Here is a 25,699-nt window from a genome sequence, read left to right on the forward strand (position 1 = left end):
CCGTTTTTCCACTATACCACCAGTGAAATCAATCAGCACTACTCTGTTTTTACTCACTAGATACACAGATACACTATTTCAGCAGAGTCATTTACACCCGGAATCATGGAGCTGCTGTAAAGGAGGCCATGTGCTACACTGAGTGCTACACACATTCACCTACATTAATGGAATCATGTGTGGTGTAATTTCAAAAACCAAAAGTGAACAAGAGCAGGAGCTGATGGAGGAACATTGGATGCATCCAAACACTTTTCCACTCCTGCTCTTTTCCCAGCCCCCACATACCCCCAAATCACAAATTAACACAAATTACCATGAAGGAAATCAGTTTACAAATGATCTCTCTGTGGACTCTGTTATTGGCATGTGTATATATTTGTTTCATTTCAATCAGCCTTTGCCGGCTTTAACTCATAGGCTACTTGTTGAAATGTCTCAAAGAAAAGGATTAAGATCTACCCATTAGGGCCCTTGATATTGTTTATGTTATGGTTTGATAACCTACTTTTTTAAAAGACTGTTTAAAAGCATTTAACAATGGAGAACCCTTTCAATGGATAGCCATTGTGATGGCAGCTTTCTTTCCCCAGTAATCGATGTGTCCCACAGCTGTTAGTGAATTTATTATCTGTTGCATGAAAAGAAAACTAATTGTTTTGCAGTGACACCTTAATATGCAGACATCATTTACTTTAAATTAACTAAAATATATCATATATCAATTGACTTCAATAGCTTTCACACATCATTTCACTGTTACTTTCCATTTAACATGTTATATAGGTCGATTTTTCCCCCCTGAAGGTTGCCGTAAATAGTTGTGGGTGGTTTTTCAGAACAATTTGAGGATAACTATGCACAAAAAATGTCATGCCAGTCCTGTCCTTCATTTAATATAATGCCAAAGTCAATAAAACGGACGCTGGTGACATTGTTTAACATATCAAGATAATTACAACTACTGTTAATAAAAAAAAGTGTATATTGCATACAATAGGCTTAAAAAGCTATCTCCCCAGAATGTCTCCCTGTTTAGGAGAAAACATGTTAGTAAAATAGTTACATTTGGATATCACTCTTATGTGTGGTAAAAATTTTAATTTTATGCCCATTCGTTTTGCTGAAGACGTGCTGATTAATCAATTCAGGCCATCAACCTATCTTTGTCTTATCTCTTGAAATTCATTTTGATGCAGCAACAAGAATCGCGGAAGATTCCTTAATCTTCATGAACGCACCATCCAAAGCGTCACGTGTGCCGGTGACGGCGTGAAAGGGTTATTTATGCCCTCAAACTTTACTATCGGGAAGGGCACACCATTTGTTACACTAATACATTGAAGTAAAAATAATTCTAAAAACATAATTTGTGAATATCAGCTATGTTTATTATGTTATTTGCCACTGGAGACGAGTTTCTCGATTCCCGTGATTCAACATTAACTGAGTAATCAGCAAGGCGGATAATCAAGCTGCGAAAATAATCTACTTTAATTACTTTTTGTACTTATCTATCGAGTTTCTTTAAATTTAGAATTAATTTCCTACTTAACATGTGATACATACTGCAAGCTGTGCTGCAGTATGTATCACATGTTATTTCCTACAGGCTGTGGTTATTTCTGATAATCCTAGCAGCCAAAACTCGGGGTATTCAAAACTAAATGCCGCTTCAGTTCAACAAGGTACACTTAGCTTTGTAGCATAGCTAGCCAACCTTACCTAACCCGTGCCTGTGCATTTGCCAGCAAACGCTAACCCAACCTCCAGGAAACCGCTCCACAGCTAGCTTGTAATGACTAGGTGGACGTAAATAGCACAGCTCAATGTGTCCAATGATGCCGAAGCCTCATGCCTGTAAATGTTAGCTAGCTGAGTTTGTAACTGTGTAAGGGACGTGAGATAAGAGGGAGGCACTTCCCCCTACATGCAGCAGCTTGTACTGGTAGTCCTGACCACTTCTGCCTCCTGCTGCTAGCTGAAGTTCCTCCTCCGCCTGCGGGTGAGGTAGTTTTGGTGTCTTCAGCTAGCTCAAACACACCACGACGGTGGATACATGTCTACCTCTCAACCACGAGAAAAGCTACGACAGGGAAATCTTGCAGTTCATGTTTCGCCAGGAAGTCAGTGTGACGTCTTTAATCCCATCTTGTTCGTATCTTTTTCAACACGAGAAAAGGAATATGTCCAGATATAACATATACAGCTTGTTGGACTGGGTCTACGGCGGGGTGGACCCGAAGTTTGAGGGTAACGGGGGCCCGGAGTGTGCCGCCTTCATCGCGCCCCAGCAGCGCATTGGTGAAAGTCTCATCATGGTCCTCATCTCCCTGCTGGAGATCGGCGTGGCGCTCAAGAAAATACACCTTTCTAAAGACCTCAAAGTGGTGGGGAAAGACTGCACAAGGGCAAAGGAAGACAGTCTGGGCAAAAACCTGTTGCTGGTTGCTCTATGCATGACTTTTGGAGTCGAAGTTGGCTTCAAGTTCGCCACCAAGACTGTGATATACCTGCTGAATCCCTGCCATGTCATTACCATGGTTCAGGTAAGAATGCAACACCGTTACTAAGGCTACGCATCTCTGTGTTCAATACCCAGGTAGGGTGTCTATACCCAGAATTGTATTTGAAGAGTTGTGAAGTTTCCTTTTCATCCACACACACTGAAGGAGTGTTGAGTCTTTGTACTGAAATACAAAAAGCTGACTTTTTTTTTTCATCAACCTCACTCACAGGGTGAAACAAGAGTAGCCTATAAACCTATGTATTGTTATTTTCCCTTGAGAAACAGTTACACATACATCATTTGAGCTCTACAGCAAACATCCTGCTTGTGCGTGTACATTGTTTACACACATTAGGTGTCACTTTTTCAACTACAGAGAGGATGGCCTTACACATTATCACTAAACAGATGGAAAAACACGAGTCTGGATTGTATTTCTACTTGATACATTTCAATGCTGTATAGACAGTGGTAAAATGTGCTTAAATTGCAAAAGCCACACTTTTCAGTCACTGATGGACCAAATTGCAATTAAGTACACGGCTGAAGGCAACATACCCTGTGCTGCTCGTTTTCAAACTTTACTACGCTGTATCCAACACAAACTCCAAGTGTGCAGAGCTTTATCAGTGAAGTTCCTTTTTTTTAACTTCAACAGTAACTTTTAAATCTGAAATCTGTGTTACTCTGCAATGTTCCAATTGTGTGCTCGCTGAGGTTTAAACTTTGTACTGTTGGTATGAAAATGAAACTTGAGGTATAGGCCATGCATTATGCATGAATTTATGTTCTGAAGTGATGATCAAGTAAGTTGGCACTCTTTGTTAACTTGGGCAGGTGTGAACATCCTTAGTTTACACAAAAAACATTAACAATGAATAAACAAAGTTATACAAGTAAATCCTGGGGATATAGCTCTACTATAATTGTAAAGAAGAAGGGAGGAGATGATACATTTAATTTAATGTTTTGATCATTTGAACCTACTTTATAACATGACAGAATCACATCTGAGTGAGTAATAGTTAGTTTGCAATTAAAAAAGTATGTAAGGCACTATAGTTGTTAAATGTCTTGATGATGTAGGACAAAAGAAAAAAAAGTGCTGGGGTGAATTAAACCCTGGAGGTACGCAACAGGAACTGGGAGTCTTCTGATTTGAACCTACTGTATATGGTTTGTTGTCATGTAGGAGGTATTATTATGAACAGCTTTAAATCTTTTGAGGAGAAGTTCAGTCTGTATGCAAAGGCAGTACGTTTAGAGTCTGACTGATGTATAACATGAGAATAAAATCAACATTGTTGTAGTGTTGTATTTACATTTTGATCCAGAGGTTACAGTTCAGAACAACACAAAGGCCGTCTCTGTTCACTCTGCCGCCATGAGTACATACTGTACCTGCATGTTTTCTTTTTCACGCCCCCTGCTAGGCTGACCTTCACTGGACATGATTGCACACTGCAGTTCATGCCAACGGGTCACTGCCAACTGCAATATAATGTTTTTTGTCAAATGAGATATGGAGAGCATGTATTATTTATGTATTCTGATTATTTCTGAATACATGATAGACAGTGGATGCTGATAAATGCCTCGCTGTGATGAAGAAGTGTCTTATAGTTCCAGGGTGTCCTTGACATGTGGTCGTGTGCAATGTTAATGTAATCCATGTGTTCTTTATGTCCGGTTGCAGACGAGTGTAATCAGAGGAGGAAATTGAGAAAATGACAGTACGCTTTAAAAAAGGAAGAGGAAGTGGACAGTGCCAGTTTATTGCAACATTACTATTTTACTTTTGACACAGGAAATAGTTTTTACTACCAACAGGGTAGCTCTGCAGGGATTGGCTCTAGGAGTTTATTTGTTGCAGAGAACAGGGCCAGAGGCTTGACTGTATGTGAACAGAACAAAATAAGTGGAACAATAGGTGTGGTGTAAGTAATGTTTGTGGACTGGATGGGCACAACTGCAGAGCTTTTCTGTAGAATAAGATTAAATATTTAATGAATATTTGATAGTTAAACTGTGGCGATTTTCTTTGTATGGGTGTATAAGAGTAATGGTATTGACTCATCCTATGACCTCACTTGGTGGATTTACAGTAAAGGGGTGTGGTGCAACTTCTAATGCCTTCAAGGCCGCTGGAAATCCACAGATCTCACAAGTACTGCAATGATCTATTTCCTGTCTCTGCACATAATTAGTGAATCTGGAAATGATAAGTTCAGAATTATGAGCATATTTTAGAGGCCTCGTAATGTGCAAAGACAAGTGTTGCTGTAGTTGAAGTTAGCACAGTCCTTTAATAATCAGCACAGGCAACCTTTTCACCTGAGTGTTGCTAAAAAGAATGTAACACTAATCTGTGTTGTTGCTGTCTCTGCAGTGTCATTATACAGCAGCCTGTTTGCTGGAACTCTTCAATAGACCTGACTAAATTATGCACCAGTGTCCAATACTATTATTAAATTCACTGAATACGGTTGCTTCCTCCATAGCTTATGATCGTAACAGACTGAACACACATTAATGAAGGAAACCTTGCTGCACAAACAAAATACACATTTTGTATGAGATTTAACACATTTTTTTTAAATTTAGGCTGCCATGGCTCCTCGATGTAGTAGTTGTAATTAAAATATATTTAGGTGTAAAATAATGCATGGAGTCAGCTACAGATTTGACTTAAGAATCAAAAACACCAGGCCAACAAACATCACCCTGTGCAATGAGAGCCCTGTGAGGGTGAAAAGTTCACTGTCTGATGACTGATGAGAGGATGCCCCACTTCTGACAACACAGATGTCTGATACTTCTTTTTCTATGTTGAACAGAAGCCAACACACTGATCAATTTCAGGAAGCATTTTCATTTGAGTTAATGGATGTGTTCGGGGCTCAATAAACAAACAAATCGACTCACAGATTCAATCTGGTCAAATCAGGATGTGATGGGCTTACCCTTGTACTTTATGGGTATAATTATAACAAAAATAAACCACAGGGGTTTAACTTTTCTTTATTAAGCTTAGATTGATTGTCGATAAAGACCAAGAAATAAATCAACTTAACTATCTGATGCAGACTAGTAAGGGAGCAATTTAGATTTAATTTCCGGGGTGGACAAATAGTTTCTAGTAAATTCAACCAAAGGATGCGAAGACTTCTCTTTTTATTATTATGTTTGTCATCCCTTGTGAAAAGAAATCCAGATATTTTTTTGTTTTCATCAAAGGCTAATAACCAACAACAACACTAGACATAGTGGATTTATTTCCAGCTTTCTTTCCAACTCAAACACTGATCTCAATGCAAGGATAAAGACAGTAAATACCAGTAGTATCAACAAGAGGACATGTTTGTTACATGGCGATCTAGTTTGTATCTTTGATCATTCTGTATCGGGACCTTAAGAACAGCCTTTGATAAAGAAAATCACTCAATCTTCTTTGGCTGACTTTAAAGTTTGACTGTCCCTTCTGGTATTTTTATTTTACCAATGGAACATTTTTGGTAAGCGTAGATGAATTTGTCTCTAAAATTTTGTAAATGGATGTTGTTGTTGTTTAGCCTTTACACGCTACCACTCAATAGACATGGAATCCATTTAACATGGTTATGCTGATGACATACAGCTCTATGTTGGGGTGTCTCCTAGGTGACTTAGGTCAAATAAAGATGGCCCATTTAGCTGCATTGAAGACATACAGTTATGGATGATGGACACTTTTGTGTGAAGCACTTTGTGTTACATTAACTTGTGAGAACCACTTAAGAAATAAAGTTTAAATAAAGAAAGAAGCCAACTAAATGTCCGTTTGGTCCCCCTCTCAAGTGCAAGTGCCCTGAGTTTGCACTTATTTTCCCCTGTTCTCTTTTCCTTTAGCTGGAAGTGTTTCCAAAGTGTCCCCCTGTTCTTCAAACGTCTACCATTCCTTTAATGCACCTCCTTTTGTTTTTTTAATACAAGCATTTATTTTCATGGTACCCAGTGGCAGACAGAACTAAATACTTAAAACACGGCCTATAGAGATCCAATAATACCATTGGTCATTATCCATTGCTTTGTGCACATAACATTTACTTCACAATGAAAAGTCAAGAAAAAGAATCCTCTGTGGTACAATACAACCAAAAGCTGTTTTACATGCAAAGTAAATGGTGAATGGACTGAACTTAGTTCAAGCAATTAACACTTACAACAAATGTAATCCATTCAACAACTTCTCAACTTTCAGAGAGTGGCATTGCAACCCCGATCGACTGATTTGTCAACATCCGACTCGAGGTAGAATGTAACACGGTGCATTCACAAATGCACAAAACTCCTGAGAGCTTCCTGAAATTTTCAGGGCGAGCTGTACAGTGAACACAAACGGATAAAGAATGAAGTCAGGGTGAGCCCATGTGAAAACGCAGCAGGAAATATTCAAGAAAATTAATTTGAGAGACCAGGGCATGACTATAGGCTGTATGTGTGCGTGCAGTCCAGTCTCTGCATGAGAATAATAATTATGGTTCTATTGAATATGTTTTTCTCTGCTTTTTTGTTGATACCGTGAATATGTCAAACTACATGTAGCATTGATATACTGGAATTTAAAGGCTAAATGTCATCATAGCAGCTGACTCTGATGCTCGTTCGCTGCTTCCGTGTTTTTGAATGGGTTTAACAGGACTTTAAAATACTGCCTGGACGCACACTGCGGCAGTGAACATAAAGACTGTGTGCTTTGTCTTTTCTCCATGGGCTGAGTGCTTGGCTATAAATTGACGTGCCATGCTGTTAACAAGTGTGCAGCAAACATTCACTATCAATGCAGCAGACTACGGTATCAGCATTATCGTTAAATATAGCCACATTTATCTGCTGCAGCCACGGCACTCGTGTTCAACAGACTGTTGACTCTGTCATTTAGTTTACACTGAAAACACTTTACTGTATTACTCAATGGCTGCCCTTGTAAAAAAGGAAGTATGGCTTATCAGTAATGAGTGTTGTCTGACAATAAGGAGGTCATTGATCTTTTCCTTGCAGAGGTAGTTTTCCTCTAGTGCTTGAAGATCATAAAAACAGTCATATAGCTTTACTCGCACCGTCTCGTACCCATTCTTTAATAACTTTTTTCAATGGTCCAATGTCCTGATCATAAAAAGCATGTTTGCCACATATAAGGACATCTTTTCTAGGGACCTTAAATCTGCAACAAAACAGCCCAAACTATCCCTAATATCCAACCTTGAATTGTGCGTTTTCATTTCCAGTCTTATAATGCTCCTGTATTTTGTTGTTGTGTGGGCTGTCTTGTGCACACTATCTGTTATTTCAGTTAGATTATTGACTAGTTTTGAAACCAACTGTCATCCTTTCTAAGGTTAAGAAATAGGGCACTGATCTAGGCTACTTCCTGTGAGCACATCCGCGTCAGGAAACAGGCAAGATGATGACACGCCACATAAATTTGTATTGTAAAATGTATTGTTCCTTTTATACTGCCACAACAAAGTCAAGTCGTGTTGACCTGCCACATGCATATGTATTGTCAGGGCTGGACTATTAACGTAGCCTTAAGGTTTTTGTACAGTGATGAAGTGAGTCTTTAAAGGTGTTAATATGACTTCATATGACTTTATCATTTAGTTTTGTCACTGCAACCTGCTGAAGCTCTGTTGAGGTTTGGAACAAGTTAGTTTGTGATTAAATGTAAACATGCAGCAAGAGCAAGAAATATTAGATTAGATGTCACACAGTTTCCTTCTTTACTGGATGGGGAAATGATAGAGACGTGTTTGTGAGTGTGTGTGAAGCATTTCCATTTCACTCTATTGAAATTAACATGACCTCTGCAAGGCACGTGAAGTTACAGAAAACATTAATAACAGCAAGAAGAATTTTTCTCAGTCTAGCCCAGTAGTATCGATAGTCGAAGCTTCTAGCAGCCAAGCACAGTACAGCCTGAATATAAAAACAAAATCATGAGGACATCACGGCACGCTCTTGTTGAATGAATTGCACTGTATGAATCCATTTCACTTGACCTGACAGTGGAAACAACTTTCTGATGTTCATCCTCAAACACCGCACACAGGGTATATTTTAAGTTCAACCCAACAGAGCCAAAGTAAAAGTGGCTTTTTCCTTTAAAATGATCAAATTGATTCAGAAACTCCAAGAAAAACAAAACAGGCTGTCATCATAATTAAACTCAAGCGTTGCTGACCTTTAAGTTCCCCACTGCACCGAAATATTCAACAGATACAATATACAGTATATCATATTTTTCTTTGACGTTTAGAAAACTTGTTGGTGGCATAAATCATCCAAATGTCCATGTTTCACCTGACACCTTCCTTTACTGTTCAGCACTACATACTTAGTCATGAAGTCCCCTGCAGTCAGCACAAACAAGCTTAATGACTGTAACACACACATCAGCATTTAAATTCACTAAACAAACTGTTTAAAAAACAAACAAACAACTTTGAAGCCATTATCAACTGTCGCTGTTAAGACTACAAGTACAACCAGCAGATATTTAGCTACAAATTTGAGTGTCCTGTTCCTTTAAACCTTTTTTTGTGGGTTGATTTTATTGGAAGTCACATCTGTTCAACATGCAGCAGACTCAACACAATTTTACAGGCAGGACAGTAAAAGCACACGGCAGGAAGTAGCTGCTCTTTTATCCACATCATCTAGAGGAATGCAGGAAAGTCCGGGTCAAACAACAGCATGCAAACATAAAATGCATCTATTTGATAAGGTGTTTGAATCTCAGATGTTTGGATTTAGTTTTCCAATTATTTGAAGGATTTTATCAGCTTTTCCACATTTCTAAGAGTAGATCAAACCATTAAGATGACACTTTTTTATCATCTAAATCTGTATATTTTATATTCAAAGACGTTCAAATTACCATGTGTGATGTTTCTATAAGAAGCCCAGGATTTCCAATTCTAATCTATGCAGCACTGGATTATGCTTAAGCAGTGTTTCTCACCTACAGTATAAATAAGATCAGGACCTCCTGGGCCCGCAGCCCACACAGGGATTAGTCCTGGTTCCAGACTGAAGTGGCCTTTTGGATCAGATTAGCTCAGACATATGATGGAATAGGCTTAGTTTGTGTGTCAACAGTGACAATTGGATGATTTGATTAGTTAGTGGGCCAACAAGCACCAACTAGTCACACCAGTCCTTATGGAGAGGAACAACATGTGGACTCATTTACAACTGATCCATTTTTGAGTCCATTTTGTGTAGAGATTGAAAATGCATTAAGAAAGTCACTGCTGCACTTTAGACTGTATGCGTGTGTCTTTTTTCATGCCTTTATTTTTACAAGACAGTGAATAGAGAAGGAAATCTGGGAAAGGAGCTTCAGGTCCGGCCTGAACCCGGGCCCCCACTTAGAGGACTATAGCCTCCGCACATGGAGAGCAACCTAGCTGCTAGGCCATCAGCGCCCCTAGGAGCTCAGACTTCAATTATTGTAAAAACTGGGAGGCATATTCCCACTTCCATCAATTGGATTAAATGCAACACTTTCCATCAGCCAGTAGATTTACATATTGCCTAAATGCCATTCAAAAAGCATATCAGGGTCGATAATACTGAAAATGTCGACAACAATAAAATACCACCAACTTATTTTTAGGATGTTTTCATGTTGCAGGAGTCGAGCTCTAACATGCTTTTATGTTAAGTAAACAAATAGGTACAGATGGGAAACTCATTTAGATAAATTGTAATAATGTACACTAGACATGAATTTGTGACATTGTTTTATAGGATTTGTTTAAAATTACATATACTTTTTTTCTGTCAAGAGTCTTTATTTCTTTCAGTTTCCAACACCTTTATTTCTTCACACTGTTTTATATCACATGTCCTAACCAGCCTTTTAGTAAGCAGACTTAACATCTGCTGCAACATATAGCCTGTGAATCTGCTGTTATCTGGAGAAACATCAATGTCAGAGTCACTCTGAATCAACTATCAAGCTGCTTCTCCACAACAACACAGAAAGCTGCGTTTCTTTCAATCATTTAGCCTAACAAGGCTGCATATAATTCCTACCTAGCTGGCTCACTGAGCTGAGCAGGGTTGTGAGTTTGGCTCATTACGCAGCATCAAAGAGCAGAGACAGTGTTTTATTATGATTCAGAACAACTTTGACATTGTGTTAACGGGAGCTAACGGGCAACATTTGGGTGCAGTTGTTGAGCGTGCTAGCTTTGAGGCACGGGGGCATGAGAGGGTCTGAAAGGTGAGAGGGCGGTGACAACATTGTCATGACTGGTGGCGGAGTGAAAATAAAGTTGACCTTAAATAAAAGGCTCGCCTGAAAACCAGAATAACACATAAAAAAAACAGTGTTTTGAGTGAATGGGGATTTTTCATTATAATGAATTAAGTTTTTATTATTTCAATAATGGTTGTGCTAGAATTTAGTTCTTTATTTCATAATGTCTTTTTTCTATTTACTTCTTCTCATAATTAGCTATTTGGGCCTCAATAAAAGAGAGCAATGAATGATTAGTTTGAAGTCTGACATAAAACAAAGGATTGTCTGACAGTGAGAATTCTCTGAAAAGAGTTGTAAAGATGTAAGAAGCACACCTGTCAGCTTTTCTAACAACAGTGACTTTTATTTCTCTAGAATAGATCTTACCAGTGACAACAACTTTTTCAAAACCAGCGACCCCAATACTCGTGACTATAGTGCATTTGGCGCCAAAACGGCATGAAAAAACTGAGGAAAAGGCGATAGTACAAGACGGTACATGATTTTCGTCCTGAGTCAAGGAACTACCTTTCACATAATCCTTTGTGAATGTTACCATTTCTTCTTAAATGTAACTTTATAGTTGGTACAGTGTTCATACTGTTAATATGCGTCTTGTACTATGTTGTAGTTTGTGTTGTTGAATATAGAAACTACATTCACTGCTGCATAAAAAGATTATTAATACTGTTCATGTTAGCTAACTTCCAGGTAGCCTGCTAGCCTAACTATCCGTTCGCATTTGGTGCCCAGGGGCGAAAACATTGCCATGGTAACAGCAAGCTCCTCCAATCAGAGACGTCGCTGTGACACTCTATGATCGTGGGTAGTGTAGTTCTTTTCCCAGATATCGTGAATAAACCATGTTTTTCTTCAAACGAGGTTGATATCGTATGAACTTGTGTCTCCTACAGGAGCATAAACCATCGTTTACAAACAGGTAGCTCGTGGTCAGTCTACCTTGGATAGTTATGACATTATGGCAAATAATCAGCGATGGAGAAAATGAATTGGATTTTTACTTTCGGAACCACACTACTGAGCGCTATTCATATGATCATTAAAGACTCATCAAAACTCTGTTTTACAAAGTAGATTTAAAAAAAGGATTTGGAAAAGTCTGCATGTATTTAAAAGTTCAGCAGTATATTCAGTTGATCCTGTCCTGGGCTTAAAGCATTTGTTCGGTACAGAGGGCGACAGTGAAACAAACTGTGAAAACAAACTTTCATTTTTGTTCACAGTGCAGGTTAATATGAGCTGAAAGGTGCACAGCAGATCAATCCCTCAGACATAACCCCGGGCCAGTGTGCGGTTGTACAACAGATCCACAGTAAATTGCTTTCTTGTTATGTTTTCTGCAGCCGCTGCCTTCCAGGCAAACCAACTTCTTTCCTGTGTCAGTTGGCGTTTTGAAGCAATCCATGTTTGCAGTTTCCTCCGGGCCTCAACAGTCACTGAGCAAAGAGGAGATGAATAACTGGGATACACATTGTGACCTGAATTCTCATTTAATTGCAAAGCATCTTTTTTTATTAAAAAAAAAAGCTTTTGACAGAGGAAAACACATTTTCAAACTTTACATATGCTGTTTCATGTTAAATGAAATCAGAGCTGTGAACAAGAACAAGCTGTTGATGTTTGAAGACTTTTGGTGAATCATTTGTGATTCTGCTTTAAATGTAACTTTGACTCTGAAGTCCAAGGTTTTCATTTGTACCAGTCTTGATCATAATGTTCAAAAAGGCATGTGAGGACTGGCAACACTTAGCTGATGAGAATCATTCAGGATTTATTCACGGCCCTCTCCCTGCCGGACTCTAACAAAAAATTGATTATTTTCCTTCTCCCTCTTTCATAAGCAATCCTGCTCAGATTGTTTGAATGAATACAAATCAGGCAATAAAACACAAAAATGCCAATATGTGGCAGCTATTTCCATGCTTTCAAATCCTGCCTCTGATTGTTGAACCGTCCTCATGGGTCCCATCTTAACTCAGCATTTTGTTTTCTTATTTGAAGCACTTTAAAGTCACCTGTGGGACTCTCTGTTCCAGCCTCCTGCTCTTATTGTTTAATAAAATTCTCTTTATTTTCCTTACTTACACAACCAAGCGCTTGAAGCACTCGAAGCATTCAAACTGTTTCATAATAATGACTGTGAGTTTAATGTGATTTTAAACCTGTGTGTTTTTCTTTTAACAGATCTTCCTGCTGGCCTGTCCGCCATGTAAAACAGCAATGGTTGTATTTAGGTGAGTAGATTTAACCCTGCTGTTTGAAGAATTTATTTTGGTACTATAGATGTCATGGTTTATCTCGTCTTCCGTTTAAACCTCCAACCTGTTAGAAACGCAAATCTTGAATTCAACCCAAAATGATTAGGCAGACGGACCAAATTCAACCCCTGATTTTATAGTCATATAAAAGCAATCACCACTTTAATTGTTATTACATGCAGGCTTCTGGAGTGTTAATTGGGTTTCCACACTGCTTTTATGGTAATGAATTTGTCGGGTTTATAGTTTTCTGTCCTCTGGTCTGGACAGCTAATTATTCAGGAGAATATCCTTGTTTTTGCCAGAGGGAACAGAACGTTACATTCACTCAGAAATCAATACGGGTAGGGTCACTCTCTGGTGCCCAGGGGAGTCACGGTGAACAGCTGCAGGGAGTGGTGACAGTTTTATCAAGGTACTGTAGCTGTGTCTCACCTGAAATGACCTTAAAGAAGTGATTTAATGTGAGTAAAGTGACTTTGTCATATTTTGAAACCAAAATACTTTTGAATAGGTTCAGAAAAGTATCATTTATCTTTAGATCAGGATGAAGAACCATGTTGTTTGGACGGTTCCACAACAGCACCATAACCAAATTCTGCCCTCATCACAACACCTTTGTATTTATACATCGTATCAGCATAACGTATTATTGGTGTCCCAAGATGACGTTTTACATTGTCTTACGGTGCTGCAGAAGAAAAAGAGGCACAGTGTGTATACACACAGTGGGAGCTTTACATTCACACACACTCAGACAGGCACACACACACAGCACTCCTCCTTCCTGTAGCCTCTGATGTTATAAATTGCCACTGTCTACACCCCATTACGCCTTTATTACTACCTCCTAGAGCAGATCAGGGGCAGGAACATCACGTCACCATTCAGCCCCTAATATAACAGGGGTGTCAGTATCAGGCCTTAAATTTGCAATATGTAAGAAATAATGGACTATTCATTGTTTAAAGGTTAAGTTTGGTTGAACTAGACTTTCAGGATTTTTTTCTCAAGCTCAGTGATCATTTCTAAAAACATGACTGAATGTAGAGATTTAAAGGAAGATGAAACAAACTGTACTGTAGTCTCCGTTTATGTCACTAACTGTGTGTCCTTCACTCATTAATGCATCTCCATCTTCAGTGCATCACTGAAATCATCAGCCTGTGTTGAAGAAACACGGTGCTGCTGGCATCTGTTTTCAAGAGCAGAAAACCACCTCTGTTCTGAGACATATGAAGCATCCCTCGTCTTGGTTTCAGCTGCTTTTGTGAATTCTGCATGCAAAGCAGTTTGTGAGACGCAAATATATAACGTCCTCCTGTCACAGCAGAACAATTGGCAAAATAATGCACTAATAAAGGGAGATGTATGCTATCAAGAGTAAAAGCCCAACTGACTATAACGCTCCAACATAAATGAATATGTCTGACAGTAAATGTTAGGGACATGAAGAGAAATTCAAAAGTACCGACAGACAGTGTAATAGAGTGAAACTTCTACTCTGAATGTTTTTTTTATTTCCATTTTTAAATATTTTCAAAAACATGACATGAAAAGGAGTGAATGTTTGTGGTTTCTCATGATCAAAAGATGTGTTTAAATTAAACTTGCATGAAGCAGAGTTGTCCCAAAAAGGATCGGAGTGACAGCCCGGCTCATTTGAACCGACACTCCTACAGCACTGCTTTTTTTCAGAGTGACCTTGGCTGTCACAACAGTTATTTTGGCCCATTTGACAAAACAAACGGTCGAAAGGGATGTATGTAGATCTTCACATGAGCTCCTGTGCTTCTCTATACTGTGGCTCTTCTCCAGAACAATAGTAGTTTAAAAAAAAGAAACGTTTCTCCAGATGAAAGCAGCTGAAGAACAAATACTGACTGAACACTGTATTATATAATGAACTGGAGATTCTATATAAAAATATTGTCTTATTGATATGGGCTCATCATAGATGCAATGGTATCGGTCTATATATTTGATCTGTGCTGAATATTTTTATTCCAGAATAGATCAACAGAAGAAAATGCTATGGTTGATTTAGAAAGTTTGTTCAACAGAGTGTGTGCACTCACTACAGAGTTTAAATACAATTTTCTCAGCACTGTCTGCAGCACATTCAGAAGAGCATCAATCAATCTGTATTTGTGTAGACAATTTACAAAAAGACTATTTATAGATATGAAGGCAAATATTCTCCTCATAGCGTCCTTTGGCGGACTCTGATGTTTTGTCCACTTTGTTCTTTTTACATCATGTCTTGCCTCAGACACCATTGTTAAACATTTTACCTCTGAGGCTCAGGCGGGTGTGACCGGAGACGCAGGTTTTATCAGATGTTCTTGTAATTTCTGTTTTGCTGATATTGTTTTCTTCCCTCTGTGTGTTTGCAGGCTGCAGGTTCATATGTTAAACGGAGCTTTACTGGCTTTAATGTTCCCTGTAGTCAACACCAGACTGGTAAGTAACAAGAAGTTGAGTCTTTATTAAAGCCTTCATCTCAGGCTTCTTCTCTCTTGTTCTGTTTCTGTTGTACATTTATTACATTGCTTTAGCTGTGATATGTATAGGATGACTACTTTTGTCATTTAATCTCCCTCTTGGTAAAGCTGTGACATTTATATTCTGCTGATCAGTAGTTTTCTACTAGACTCTGAATCTGAAGAATAACTTCCACCATGTAAAGGACAAAATGTTGGACCGAGGAGCAGAAAGTTTGCGCTTGACTGATGATGAGAATCTGCTGTTTTTGTGAAGGAAATCAGTTCAGCCTGCTTGAAAGACTCCTACTGACAGCTGCCGACGGAAACCAGATAGAGGAGATAATGCACTTACTTTAAATTCAATTTGCTTAAATGACATCAAGAAAGTGACAGTGAACTCGAACTGAACAAGTCTAACCAGAGGAAAGAGAGTTTTTCTGCCATAACTCTACGTCCCTGTTAGATAAAGAACCTGTTTTCTCCAACAAGGAGAGTATTGTATGTTCTCACAGCATAGGTGTTGAAATAGTTTTCACAGCAGAAACACCAGCACTGTGAAGAATGAATACTGAGAACAGTGAGAAGTTCAAATTTAAGTCAACTCAACTGAAATCAAGGTCAAAGTAACCAGGGTACCCGCAGGGTTATTATGGTGCGGGCGAGATGGGCTGGGCTTTTAAAACCGTTTTATTCTGTTAATTAAGAAATATAATGCCAACAACACAGTCATACCTGCAGAGTGTCACCTTTATTAAAATACATTCTGTTGGGTTTACAGCTCTAGAAACTTAGTGGCTGGATCAGATTAAACAGTTACACATGTTAAGTTCATTGAAATGACTGATATCATAACAGTTTAAGAATTACAATCTTAAATATGAATCCACTTCTACCATCAAGTTCGTGCTATTGTTCCAGGTTCACAATAAAAACACTGCAGATGAACTTTGAGAACCTGCAAGACCACCGTTTACCAGATCTTAAAACCAGCTTCAGCAGCAGAGCGTTGCCGTGTTGGGTCACCAGTTTTTGCAGCACAAATCGCTACCATTGGGATGTGGCTAGGTTAACAGAGAGCACCTGCTGTGAAAACAACACCATTCTGAAACGAGAGGCTAACATTAATTCTTTCTAGTGGCAAGGGCGTTTTTTTTGTTTTTTGTTTTTTTTACTTCTGATATCGGACTCACCCCAAGCTATCAAAAGTGTAAAAAAAAGATGCTACTATTACTGTTTAAGCATCAAAGTCAAACATAATGGAGTTGTTATGGGGGGGCGGCTGTCTTTCAACCGGAAGTTTTGGGGTTCGATCCCCAGCTCAACTTCTGATGGTCACTTTACTTAGCAACCTCTGCCGTCAGTGTGTGAATGGGAAGGATAGGATAATACTTTATTGATCCCCTGGGTACCCTATAAAATCTCATAAATCATTATGTCTGTCCTGATAGGTATGGATCACATTTTACATACTGGTAACATTACTGGTAACTTCACCTAGCTGACTCCTATCGCTCCTTTATGGAGCATAGGCCGTTGACCAAGGACTGCAGGAGTTTTCTGTCCTGAGCATTCTTTCCTGTTGTTTCCATGTTAGTCTGCTCTGTCAGACTCAAGGTCCCTGCACCAGGTGTTCTTAGGCCCAGCCTCTCCTTCTCGTGCCTCGAAGGTTCCCACTACACCTAGACATGCAGGTTTTTTTTCTGGCTGCTCAGACTAGTCAGCTCTGGTTGTGCATGCTGGTCTGAGTTCAGTGCGACACAGTGCAGGAAGTATGTCTGCTTACTACGCCTTTAGTTGTACAGGTTTAAGGATATATACAGATATCATTCCCCAAATGTTCAGCTACTGCTCCTTTATCTTATAATAGAAACAATAAAACATCTAAATAATCTCCCGGGGGTCTAATCAAATGAAATCTTTGTTTGGATCTGTCTGTGTGGTATAAAGAGCTGAATCAGTTTATTCTCTCCACAGCTTCCGTTCGAGAAGGAGGTCTACTACATTCAGCACTCCATGCTGTACCTGGTGCCTCTTTACCTTTTCAGGAAAGGAGGTAAGTGTTGATCTTCAGTCATTACAAACTTCTCTCCTTTCTCGTCGACACCCACAGTGAAATACCTGTCACAAGCCAACCACACGGACTTAGAATATCAGGTTGTTTGTAATGCTGGATGGACTCCTGTTTGGTCAGTGACGTCTGAGCTGCTGCAGTATCTTCTTTGTCTGCTCAGATCAGGTGGCTCTTTGTGCTGACGTCAGCTGCTCAGGATCTGTCTGTCGCTGCTGGTTAAATACTACCTGCATTCTTTCTCACTGTCTGTTATAAAGATTTATGAACAACTGAAGAGGAAAAGTAAAGATTCTCCAACCTATAAGTCTTTCAACAGTTAGGGAAAACTCTGAATATCAGTGCAAAATCTCACCGCTCCCTAGATTATAACTCCTATATGAGACAGTGCAAAGGTTTGACTCCTTAAGTTAACTTTAAATGTAACCCACAGCACCTCAAACTGTGCAATATGTCCCTTTAAGAACAACGTTCAGCTGCATAAACCAGATCCTTACAGCTAAGAGATGCTCTTAGAGTCACTTGGGGGCAAAAGCTAGATGGCAAAGAATGAACCGGGCAGCTTCTAGATGTAAATGTGTGGAAAAAGTGTTGACTTTACGCCGCTTGTTTTTATGAATTATTTCATAAAAAGGGGCAGCTGTGGCTCAGTTGGTAGGAAGGTTGAAGGTTTGATCCCCAGCTCCTGCAGCAACATGTCCAATGTGTCCTTTGGCAAGACACTTAACCCCGAATTTCTGCCGCCGCTTCGTCGGCCATCAGTGTGTGAATGTGTAGGTGTGACGTGCGTTGTTAAATCGCTTTGAGTAGTCAGAAGACTAGAAAAGCGCTATACAAGCTCAAGTCCATTTACTGTTTCAGTCATTGAATGTTCTGTCTGTAACTTTGCAGTTTTGCTGCTGTTTTCTTTGACAGGTCTGTCTTTTGAGGCAATAATTAAATAACATGTCTCAATAAATATTATAGGAAATAATCAAAGTTTGAAATACCCTGAATAAACAAGACAAAGTGAAAACACAGTTAAGATACACTAACTGATTACATTTGGTTTGGAGCTTTTTAAAGAAGTATATTTCATTCTAAGTTCTGCAAATGTCACATATGTAGATAAATCAAGGGTGTAGCACAGTAGTCAAACCTCTGCCTGCTGCCTGCATCACTGTTCAGAAGTCATGTAACACTGCAGCCACACAAAAAGACATTCATTGTTGAGCCAACATAATGGCTGCACATTAAATACCTTCCCCTGGTATTACTGTAACACATGCCAGCAGTGAGAAAACAGGAAAAGCCAGTTTGACACCACATCCTGTCAAAAGGTTTAATGTGGCTTGAGTGTGTTCTTTTGATAACTGAACACATGAACGGGGAGGTGAAGGATGTTGGTGTGTGAGCTGGCACAGAAGATGCATTCTTTGTTCCTGATCTCTCTTTAACCCACAGACTGCTTCAGGTGATTAAAGAGTGTTCCTCTCTGCAGGTGTGTACAAGCCGGAGCCTCTGGGGGACATGGGGTGGGCGCTGCTCTCCACCGGCATCCTGTTCCTCTACCACTTTGTCTTCTTGCAGCTCCTCGGCCTGGTGAGACAGAGCCCCCTGCTGGGCGTTTAAGATATCTCACTGTACAAAGAACATACTACACATGATGTGATCATTTGTCAGCACAATGATGATTGAATAGATAATACTTTAAAATGGTAAAAAAAAATGTGTTTTAAACATTATCTGAGAGCTGTATGGATATGGAAACAGATTCTAGCATGGATTAAGCTGTACTTCATTACACACCCTTCTGACAATACAAAAAAGAGATAAGCTTTAGTCAAGAGAATGAGTACATGTTGGTAATGCGTAGATACATGCATACAGACATATTTACACCCATATATGCAGATATACAGATGTATACTTCTGTTTACATGAAATGTGATGAAGTTTAAGTCTGGAATGGATCCACTAAAGAAATACACATTATATAAAGTTAAAATGATCAAAAAGAAGTTACAATTGTAAGTGCAAATGCTATAATTTTGTCCAGTCACTGTGCAAATATACAAATCAGAGGCAGCAGCAGGAGTGAGTCATGCAGAGGTGAATAGCAATTAGAGTTAGAAAACAGCTTCAATTTCAAAGACAGTTTCTTGGAAAATGAAGATGTAGTGGCTGACAGAAGAATACATTTCAATCTGTTTTAAATCTAAACTATCATGAGTAAACTGTTAGAGAGAGAGAGAGAGAAGAAACTGTTACCAGCAGTGGTCACTTCAGCCATCACTGGCCCCAAAGAACCTCAGTGGATCAAATATCTGAAAGAGATTATGAAAAATCAACATTATAAGCTCCACAGAGTCATTCTTTACTGCAGCCGTTCTGCATAGGATTACATCATGTTGGTAGGCTTAGTTTTAAATCATCTGCAAATCTTAAACAATCCTAAAAACCCTCAAAACCAAGGTCTTTACAATAATAGGTGCAAACACCTGTGATAAAATCAAGTTTAGTTCTTTAATAAATAATGGATTGACAGAGTTCAAAAATAGTCAATTGAAGTGATGCTGATTATGTGTATTTAGCGTTAGCTTATTATATTGCTGTTGCCTGTGTCTCTCCTCTAGCTGACTGAGGTCAACCTGAACAACATGTTGTGTCCGGCCGTGTCTGACCCTTTCTACGGCCCGTGGTACCGAGTGTGGGCGGCGGGCCACCAGACCCTCCTGACCCTCATGCACGGGAAGGTCCTCACACTCCTCTCACAGCACACGGGCTCCGTCTGCAGATCCGTGCTGGACACGCTCCGGTTGCGCAGCAAGAAAGTCGACTGAATATCCTGGAAGACGCACACAGACGGACCACGCCTTTCATCCTGAATGCCTGCTCTCTCTTTTCTTTTCTTTTTTAGATCACCATTTTAAAGCATCTTTTTTAAGATCACTTTAACTGAAATAAGTGAGCATTTCAGGATAAGTGAATCGATGTGTCATTTTAGTGTTGTCTTCGGCTTGCATGCACAAACACATTAGACATTTGAAGGCTGGTCGGTAGCAACATGGTGAGGGAAAGATTTTTTCTTTTTCTAATTTTGGAAATACCATTACCTGAAAAATGTAAGTGAATTTGGGGAGATTTCTTAAGATGCCTTTTTGTAAATGTAAAATTCAAGGACAAATAGAAGTCACCCAGATGTCACGACAGATGTGCTGTTGTTACACTTTCAGTTCTTTATGTGGTAGTGTTACACTTCTTCATATGTTATAGAGGGTAACGCTGCCAGTTTTTGTCTCAAGTGCGTCTTGAGTGTGAGCTGTTGTTGCTTGTTTATAGCAAGAGCGTTTTGGTTTCACACGTTCGACTGCCTACTTCATGTTGACTGAAAAGAGAAACTTATTTATGGCGTCCTTCTGTTCCCACCTTTTGCTACATTACGCACAGTTACCTCTTTTTTCATTTCTGTCACCAGCCCACTCAGATCATTCCAAGTGTGATAATCAGGGGACACGAGGATGATTTACATGCTGAGATTGAAAGAGATGATGAGGATGTACACTGGGATGTTGTTGTAACTTCTAAAATGAGGTTCTGTTTATGTTGGGTTTTTTTTATTGTGACATCAGACCATAATCACGTAGTACACACTTGTAAGCACCGTCAATATGAATGTGATGGTCGATATGAAACATTAAATGTCTGAGCTGGAAAACAGAAATCACAAAACTTGAAATAGTTCCCTGATCCTCACATTAATCCTGAATTCACGCCACCACAGCAACTGTGACAAGTCATCGTCTCAGTTTTGTATAAAAAAAAAAAAAAAAAAAACAGAAAAAAAAACATGCATCAGATGATCTGCATGAAGTCACTTTTGGTCATTTAATGACTACCCAATGGAAAGAAAGTATTAGCTAGCATTGGTAATTAGAATACTGTATTTCAGCCAGGGTATATATCATTTCAAGAGTGAGGGGGGTGAGTGTGTGTGTGTGTATTAATGTAGCATATACTGTATGTCACTGTTAAGAAGGGAAGAGACACACTTTTGTATTTCTCTGGGTTCAAGTGTATGTGCTGTATTGACAATAAAAGTGATTTCAGTTGAATGAAGTTCTTCAAATTCTTATTTCTGCACTACAATGGGAGTTTCACCACACATTTAATAAATGTTAAAATGATTAATATTCTAAAATATGAATATTGGACTTGGCCATTGTGAAAGTGCTGAAATACTTGTATTATTTATGCACCCCCAGTCTTCAGAAAGGAAAGTGGACTCTTTGCCTTATAAGGACTAAAAGACAGAAAAGAAAGAAGAAAGTTATTCAATGTTTTTTTGTGAAATTCATTTTTTTTACAGGTAAGATTGGACGATGATTAGCGCTACAGTCGGCTTACTTTTACATAGAGACTAACAGCTGGTGGAAACAGATAGCCAAGCTCTGTGTGAAGGTTACAACATCTTTACCAGCTACTCTCCCAAACTCATGAAGCTACATGTAATATTTAATTGATCAAATCTATCTTAATGTGGTTTTGCTGGGGCTATGGGTAGCACTTTATGTAACATGGGTGCAGTGATTTCTTTTGGTACAGGTTTAACATAAAAGATAAAGCATGGTGAAAGGTAGTCTTGTGAGGTTTTACTTGGTAGATTGTTTACTTTGGGACAGAGCCTGGTTAGCCGTCTGCAGTCTTTATGAAATACTAAGCTAATAATCTTCTGTCTTCAGTGAGGTCATCTACATGCTCCAAGGCTCGTCTTTTCACTGTGAGACATTGGTAAGGGCCATCTTGGAAGTTAAAATAAAAAGAGATGTGGAAGTTTCAGATAAAGATTAGATGTAGAAATATATTCTAACAAAGTAGCAATATCAAAAAAAAACAGTGTTGCCCATACACTAAATTGCCTGTTCCTACTAAATGTAGGAGAAATCGTTGCTTCTTTGGGAGCGGTGGTACTCTTCCACTTTAGCTTCAAACAAACAAGGATGGCATAAATCTTCTAATCTAGCCCCCAACAAGAAAGCTAATCAACATATATGATGTAAAATCAAACTTTTCCATGAGTTGAAGGTCCTTTAAGAAACACTTGAACACTAAAGTGAAGCCAAGTCGCTTCCTGACTCATAAAATCTCAGGTCTCTGCACAATGTGTTTGGGTTCAGTGCCTTCTGGAAGGCCAGACAGGGTAAAAAGCTTTAAGTGCAGCGTATCGACTGAAGAGAGCTGCAGAGAGTTTTCGCAGGCCTGCAGCACTTTATCACCGTGGACAGTTGAGAGAGGAGGATCTAAAAAACCAACCACAGCGTCTGCAAAGAGGCCTCAAGGTGACTGTAAATTAAGAGGAAACAAATGTTGAAATATGCTTCTCTTCTCTTCAAATGCTTGTGGTTGTGGTTGCAGCCAAAGAAATGGGTTCTTTATAAGTGGCAAAAAAAGCAACTCAGAATCATCACTGCCAGAGGAAATGAAGAGTTTAGAGACAGTCAGTAATGGATTTGATACGGTTGACAAAAGAGACAACATAAATCCCTGGTTATATAAAATAAAGTGAATGAAAATAAAGTGAATGGGTGTTTCTCCTCCTTAAACATCAGTTTAAGTCTGTTCAGCCATCATTATGTCTCAGTCAGACAGATGGTGCTGCTCGGATTTGATCTCAGACAAGCTCTGAGTTCATGCACACACACACACACACATGGGGGTGGGAGTCAAATCCATCCCATCCACCTATTTGGACCAAATGGTTGTAAAAGAAAATGTTGCCTCTTGGCTGCTTATGTGGAAAGCTGCTTTTGGCAAAAACACAAACCAAAAAGTTTAATACAAACACTTTGTGCAGTACTATTTTACACAGATGCTTAATAAATGAAGCATTTGCTGTGGACATATAGCTGTTTTCATTTTAAACGCTTTGAGCAGCATAAAGTATCATCGTGCCAACATACACTGCATCAAAAGTTTGGCATGAATTTTCCTTACCAGTTTGGAAGTTGTCATGAAAATGTGAAATAATATAACTCTGCCATCACATGGAAACCTCATTTCTCTTTCAGTGAACAAAGAGCTCCTTTGTTTGGGTTATGCCACAGGTTTATGAAAGGACATTTTAAAGGAGGGTTAGGGCTGAGTGTTCAATACCGTCTTTATTAGTTAGTGGAGCCAGAAAATGTAGCCCTCAGCAAAAGTGGTGTGTGACAGATTCACCTTATTTAATATATTTACAAAAAATAAAGTACTGGAACATCAATGAAGACTATCAGATGTTGCCAGCAGGACTGTGAAATCATTTATTTTAAAGGGCCAGTTCATAAAATGTATTTAACTACCTTGGTATAAAGATGGTTTGTTGTTTGAGAAATAAGTCTTGGGAAATTCTGCCGCCAACCCCAAAGCATTTTTAGCAGTTTCCATAGAGACAGTTTCTGTGTTACTTGAACCCTTTTCACACAGACGGAAATCTCCTGAAAAACTCCGGAGATTTGGCTACCCGGAGTTTCTTTAGGCTATGTGTGAACGCAAACAGCTGCATTTTTCGTGCAGACTTTACCCAGAGTTTCTCCGGCCAGACCCCTAATATTTTTTCAGCAGAAAGTCAGAGTGAGCTGATGCCTGAACGCGGCCGAATATGCTCCGGAGATTTCAATTTGAGCCAATGAAAAGAGAATGACGTTTATATGACCGGCTAAAGTATCTGCACGCGACCACTACGATCTCCATGCATGTAATTAAACGGCTGCATTCTGTTTTCTGGTCGTCAGTATGTTGTTCTCCTCTCTTTTGTGGATGTTGTCATTCCATTGGATTACACATAGCATTGATATAAAGGCAAATATTCTCATTATAACGTCGTGTAGCGGACTCTGTTGCTTCAGCCGCTACTTCTGCGTTGTTTATTTAAGTCACGTCTTACGTCGGGAAATCCCCCGATCCTCCTCCCCTCTGACAGGGAAAGTCTCCAGCTGTGAGGAGCATATGTGAACGGCTAGGTCGGGAGAATCTCCGGAGAAGTCCTCCTGTAAATATCTAGATATTATCCGGAGTGCATATGTGAAAATGGTTAAAATAGTTCCTAGCATTATAAAAAAAAGCCGGTCAGAACATTATACAGGGTCAAACTTCTGTCATACAACATCCAGTTTAATTGAAACTGTCTGTCAAGCCATTGAGCCCTTAATAAGAAAATGTATTGTATGGGTGAAGACCAACAAGGTTACAAAATGTTTACTAAGAATATGATCTAGAGCAAACTGCACATTTTTCTACTACATGGACCTGAAGTCAATCAGTGGATGTCATTTATCAATCAAACATATTAGGTGTTTTCGGACCACAGGAACTTTTTCATACTTCTAGGAAACATTGGAACCCTCCCCCTTTTTTATTGATTCTGCACCACAGGAACGATGAACTATTTTAGTTCCTAGAACCTCAATTAGAGGAACCTTTTTAGGTCCTGCTTAGTAGGTACTCTCCCAGCAACATGGTGGTGCGAATGCAGACAGAAAAAAGTCCCCATGGTGTGCAGTTCTCAGGGAACTCCCTAATGGATCATCCCTCTTCAAGAAGTCCCCAGAACTGTTTGGTCCGAATACACCTATAGAGCTCAACAGTGACCGCCCACTTTTTCGGTGCCTCTGGTTCCAGAAGTAAATTTCCCCATTCAAATCCTCCCTTGATTTTTCACAAAATCCTTTTATCAAGGAACCAACACAGACAGCTACCCCAATACTCGTGATTATATTATATTTATTATTTATTATATATTATTTGGCACCAAAACGGCGTTAAAAAATGAAAAAAAGGCAAAAGTACAAGGCAAGGAACTACACATCCCACATCCACTGCGAATTATATCGTTTCTTCTTAGTAGTAATTTTGTCGTTGTTATAGTATGTATACTGTTAATCCAAGTGTTTTACTATCTTGTAGTTTGTGTCGTCGATAATATAGACTACATTCTCTGCGGCATGACAAGGTTATTAGTACATTTCGTGTTAGCTAACTAACTTGCCTGCTAGCGAAACTTATCTGTTCGCATACGGCGCCGATGGGTGGGACACATTGCCATGGTAA

At 39.2% G+C, this 25,699-nt stretch overlaps 1 protein-coding gene across 1 annotated transcript; it reads left to right on the top strand.

The window, feature by feature from the left end:
• The first annotated feature begins 1,669 nt into the window (after nucleotides 1–1,669).
• Nucleotides 1,670–21,726, top strand: LOC132988312 (transmembrane protein 164). Its single transcript, XM_061055644.1, has 6 exons — nucleotides 1,670–2,549; nucleotides 13,005–13,054; nucleotides 15,475–15,541; nucleotides 17,539–17,617; nucleotides 19,113–19,213; nucleotides 20,248–21,726. The coding sequence occupies exons 1-6, from the start codon at nucleotides 2,112–2,114 to the stop codon at nucleotides 20,452–20,454; spliced, it is 942 nt and encodes a 313-aa protein (XP_060911627.1). The 5' UTR covers nucleotides 1,670–2,111; the 3' UTR covers nucleotides 20,455–21,726.
• The last annotated feature ends 3,973 nt before the right edge of the window (nucleotides 21,727–25,699 follow it).

This window comes from Labrus mixtus, chromosome 14, assembly GCF_963584025.1.
Source record: "Labrus mixtus chromosome 14, fLabMix1.1, whole genome shotgun sequence".
NCBI lineage: Eukaryota > Metazoa > Chordata > Actinopteri > Labriformes > Labridae > Labrus > Labrus mixtus.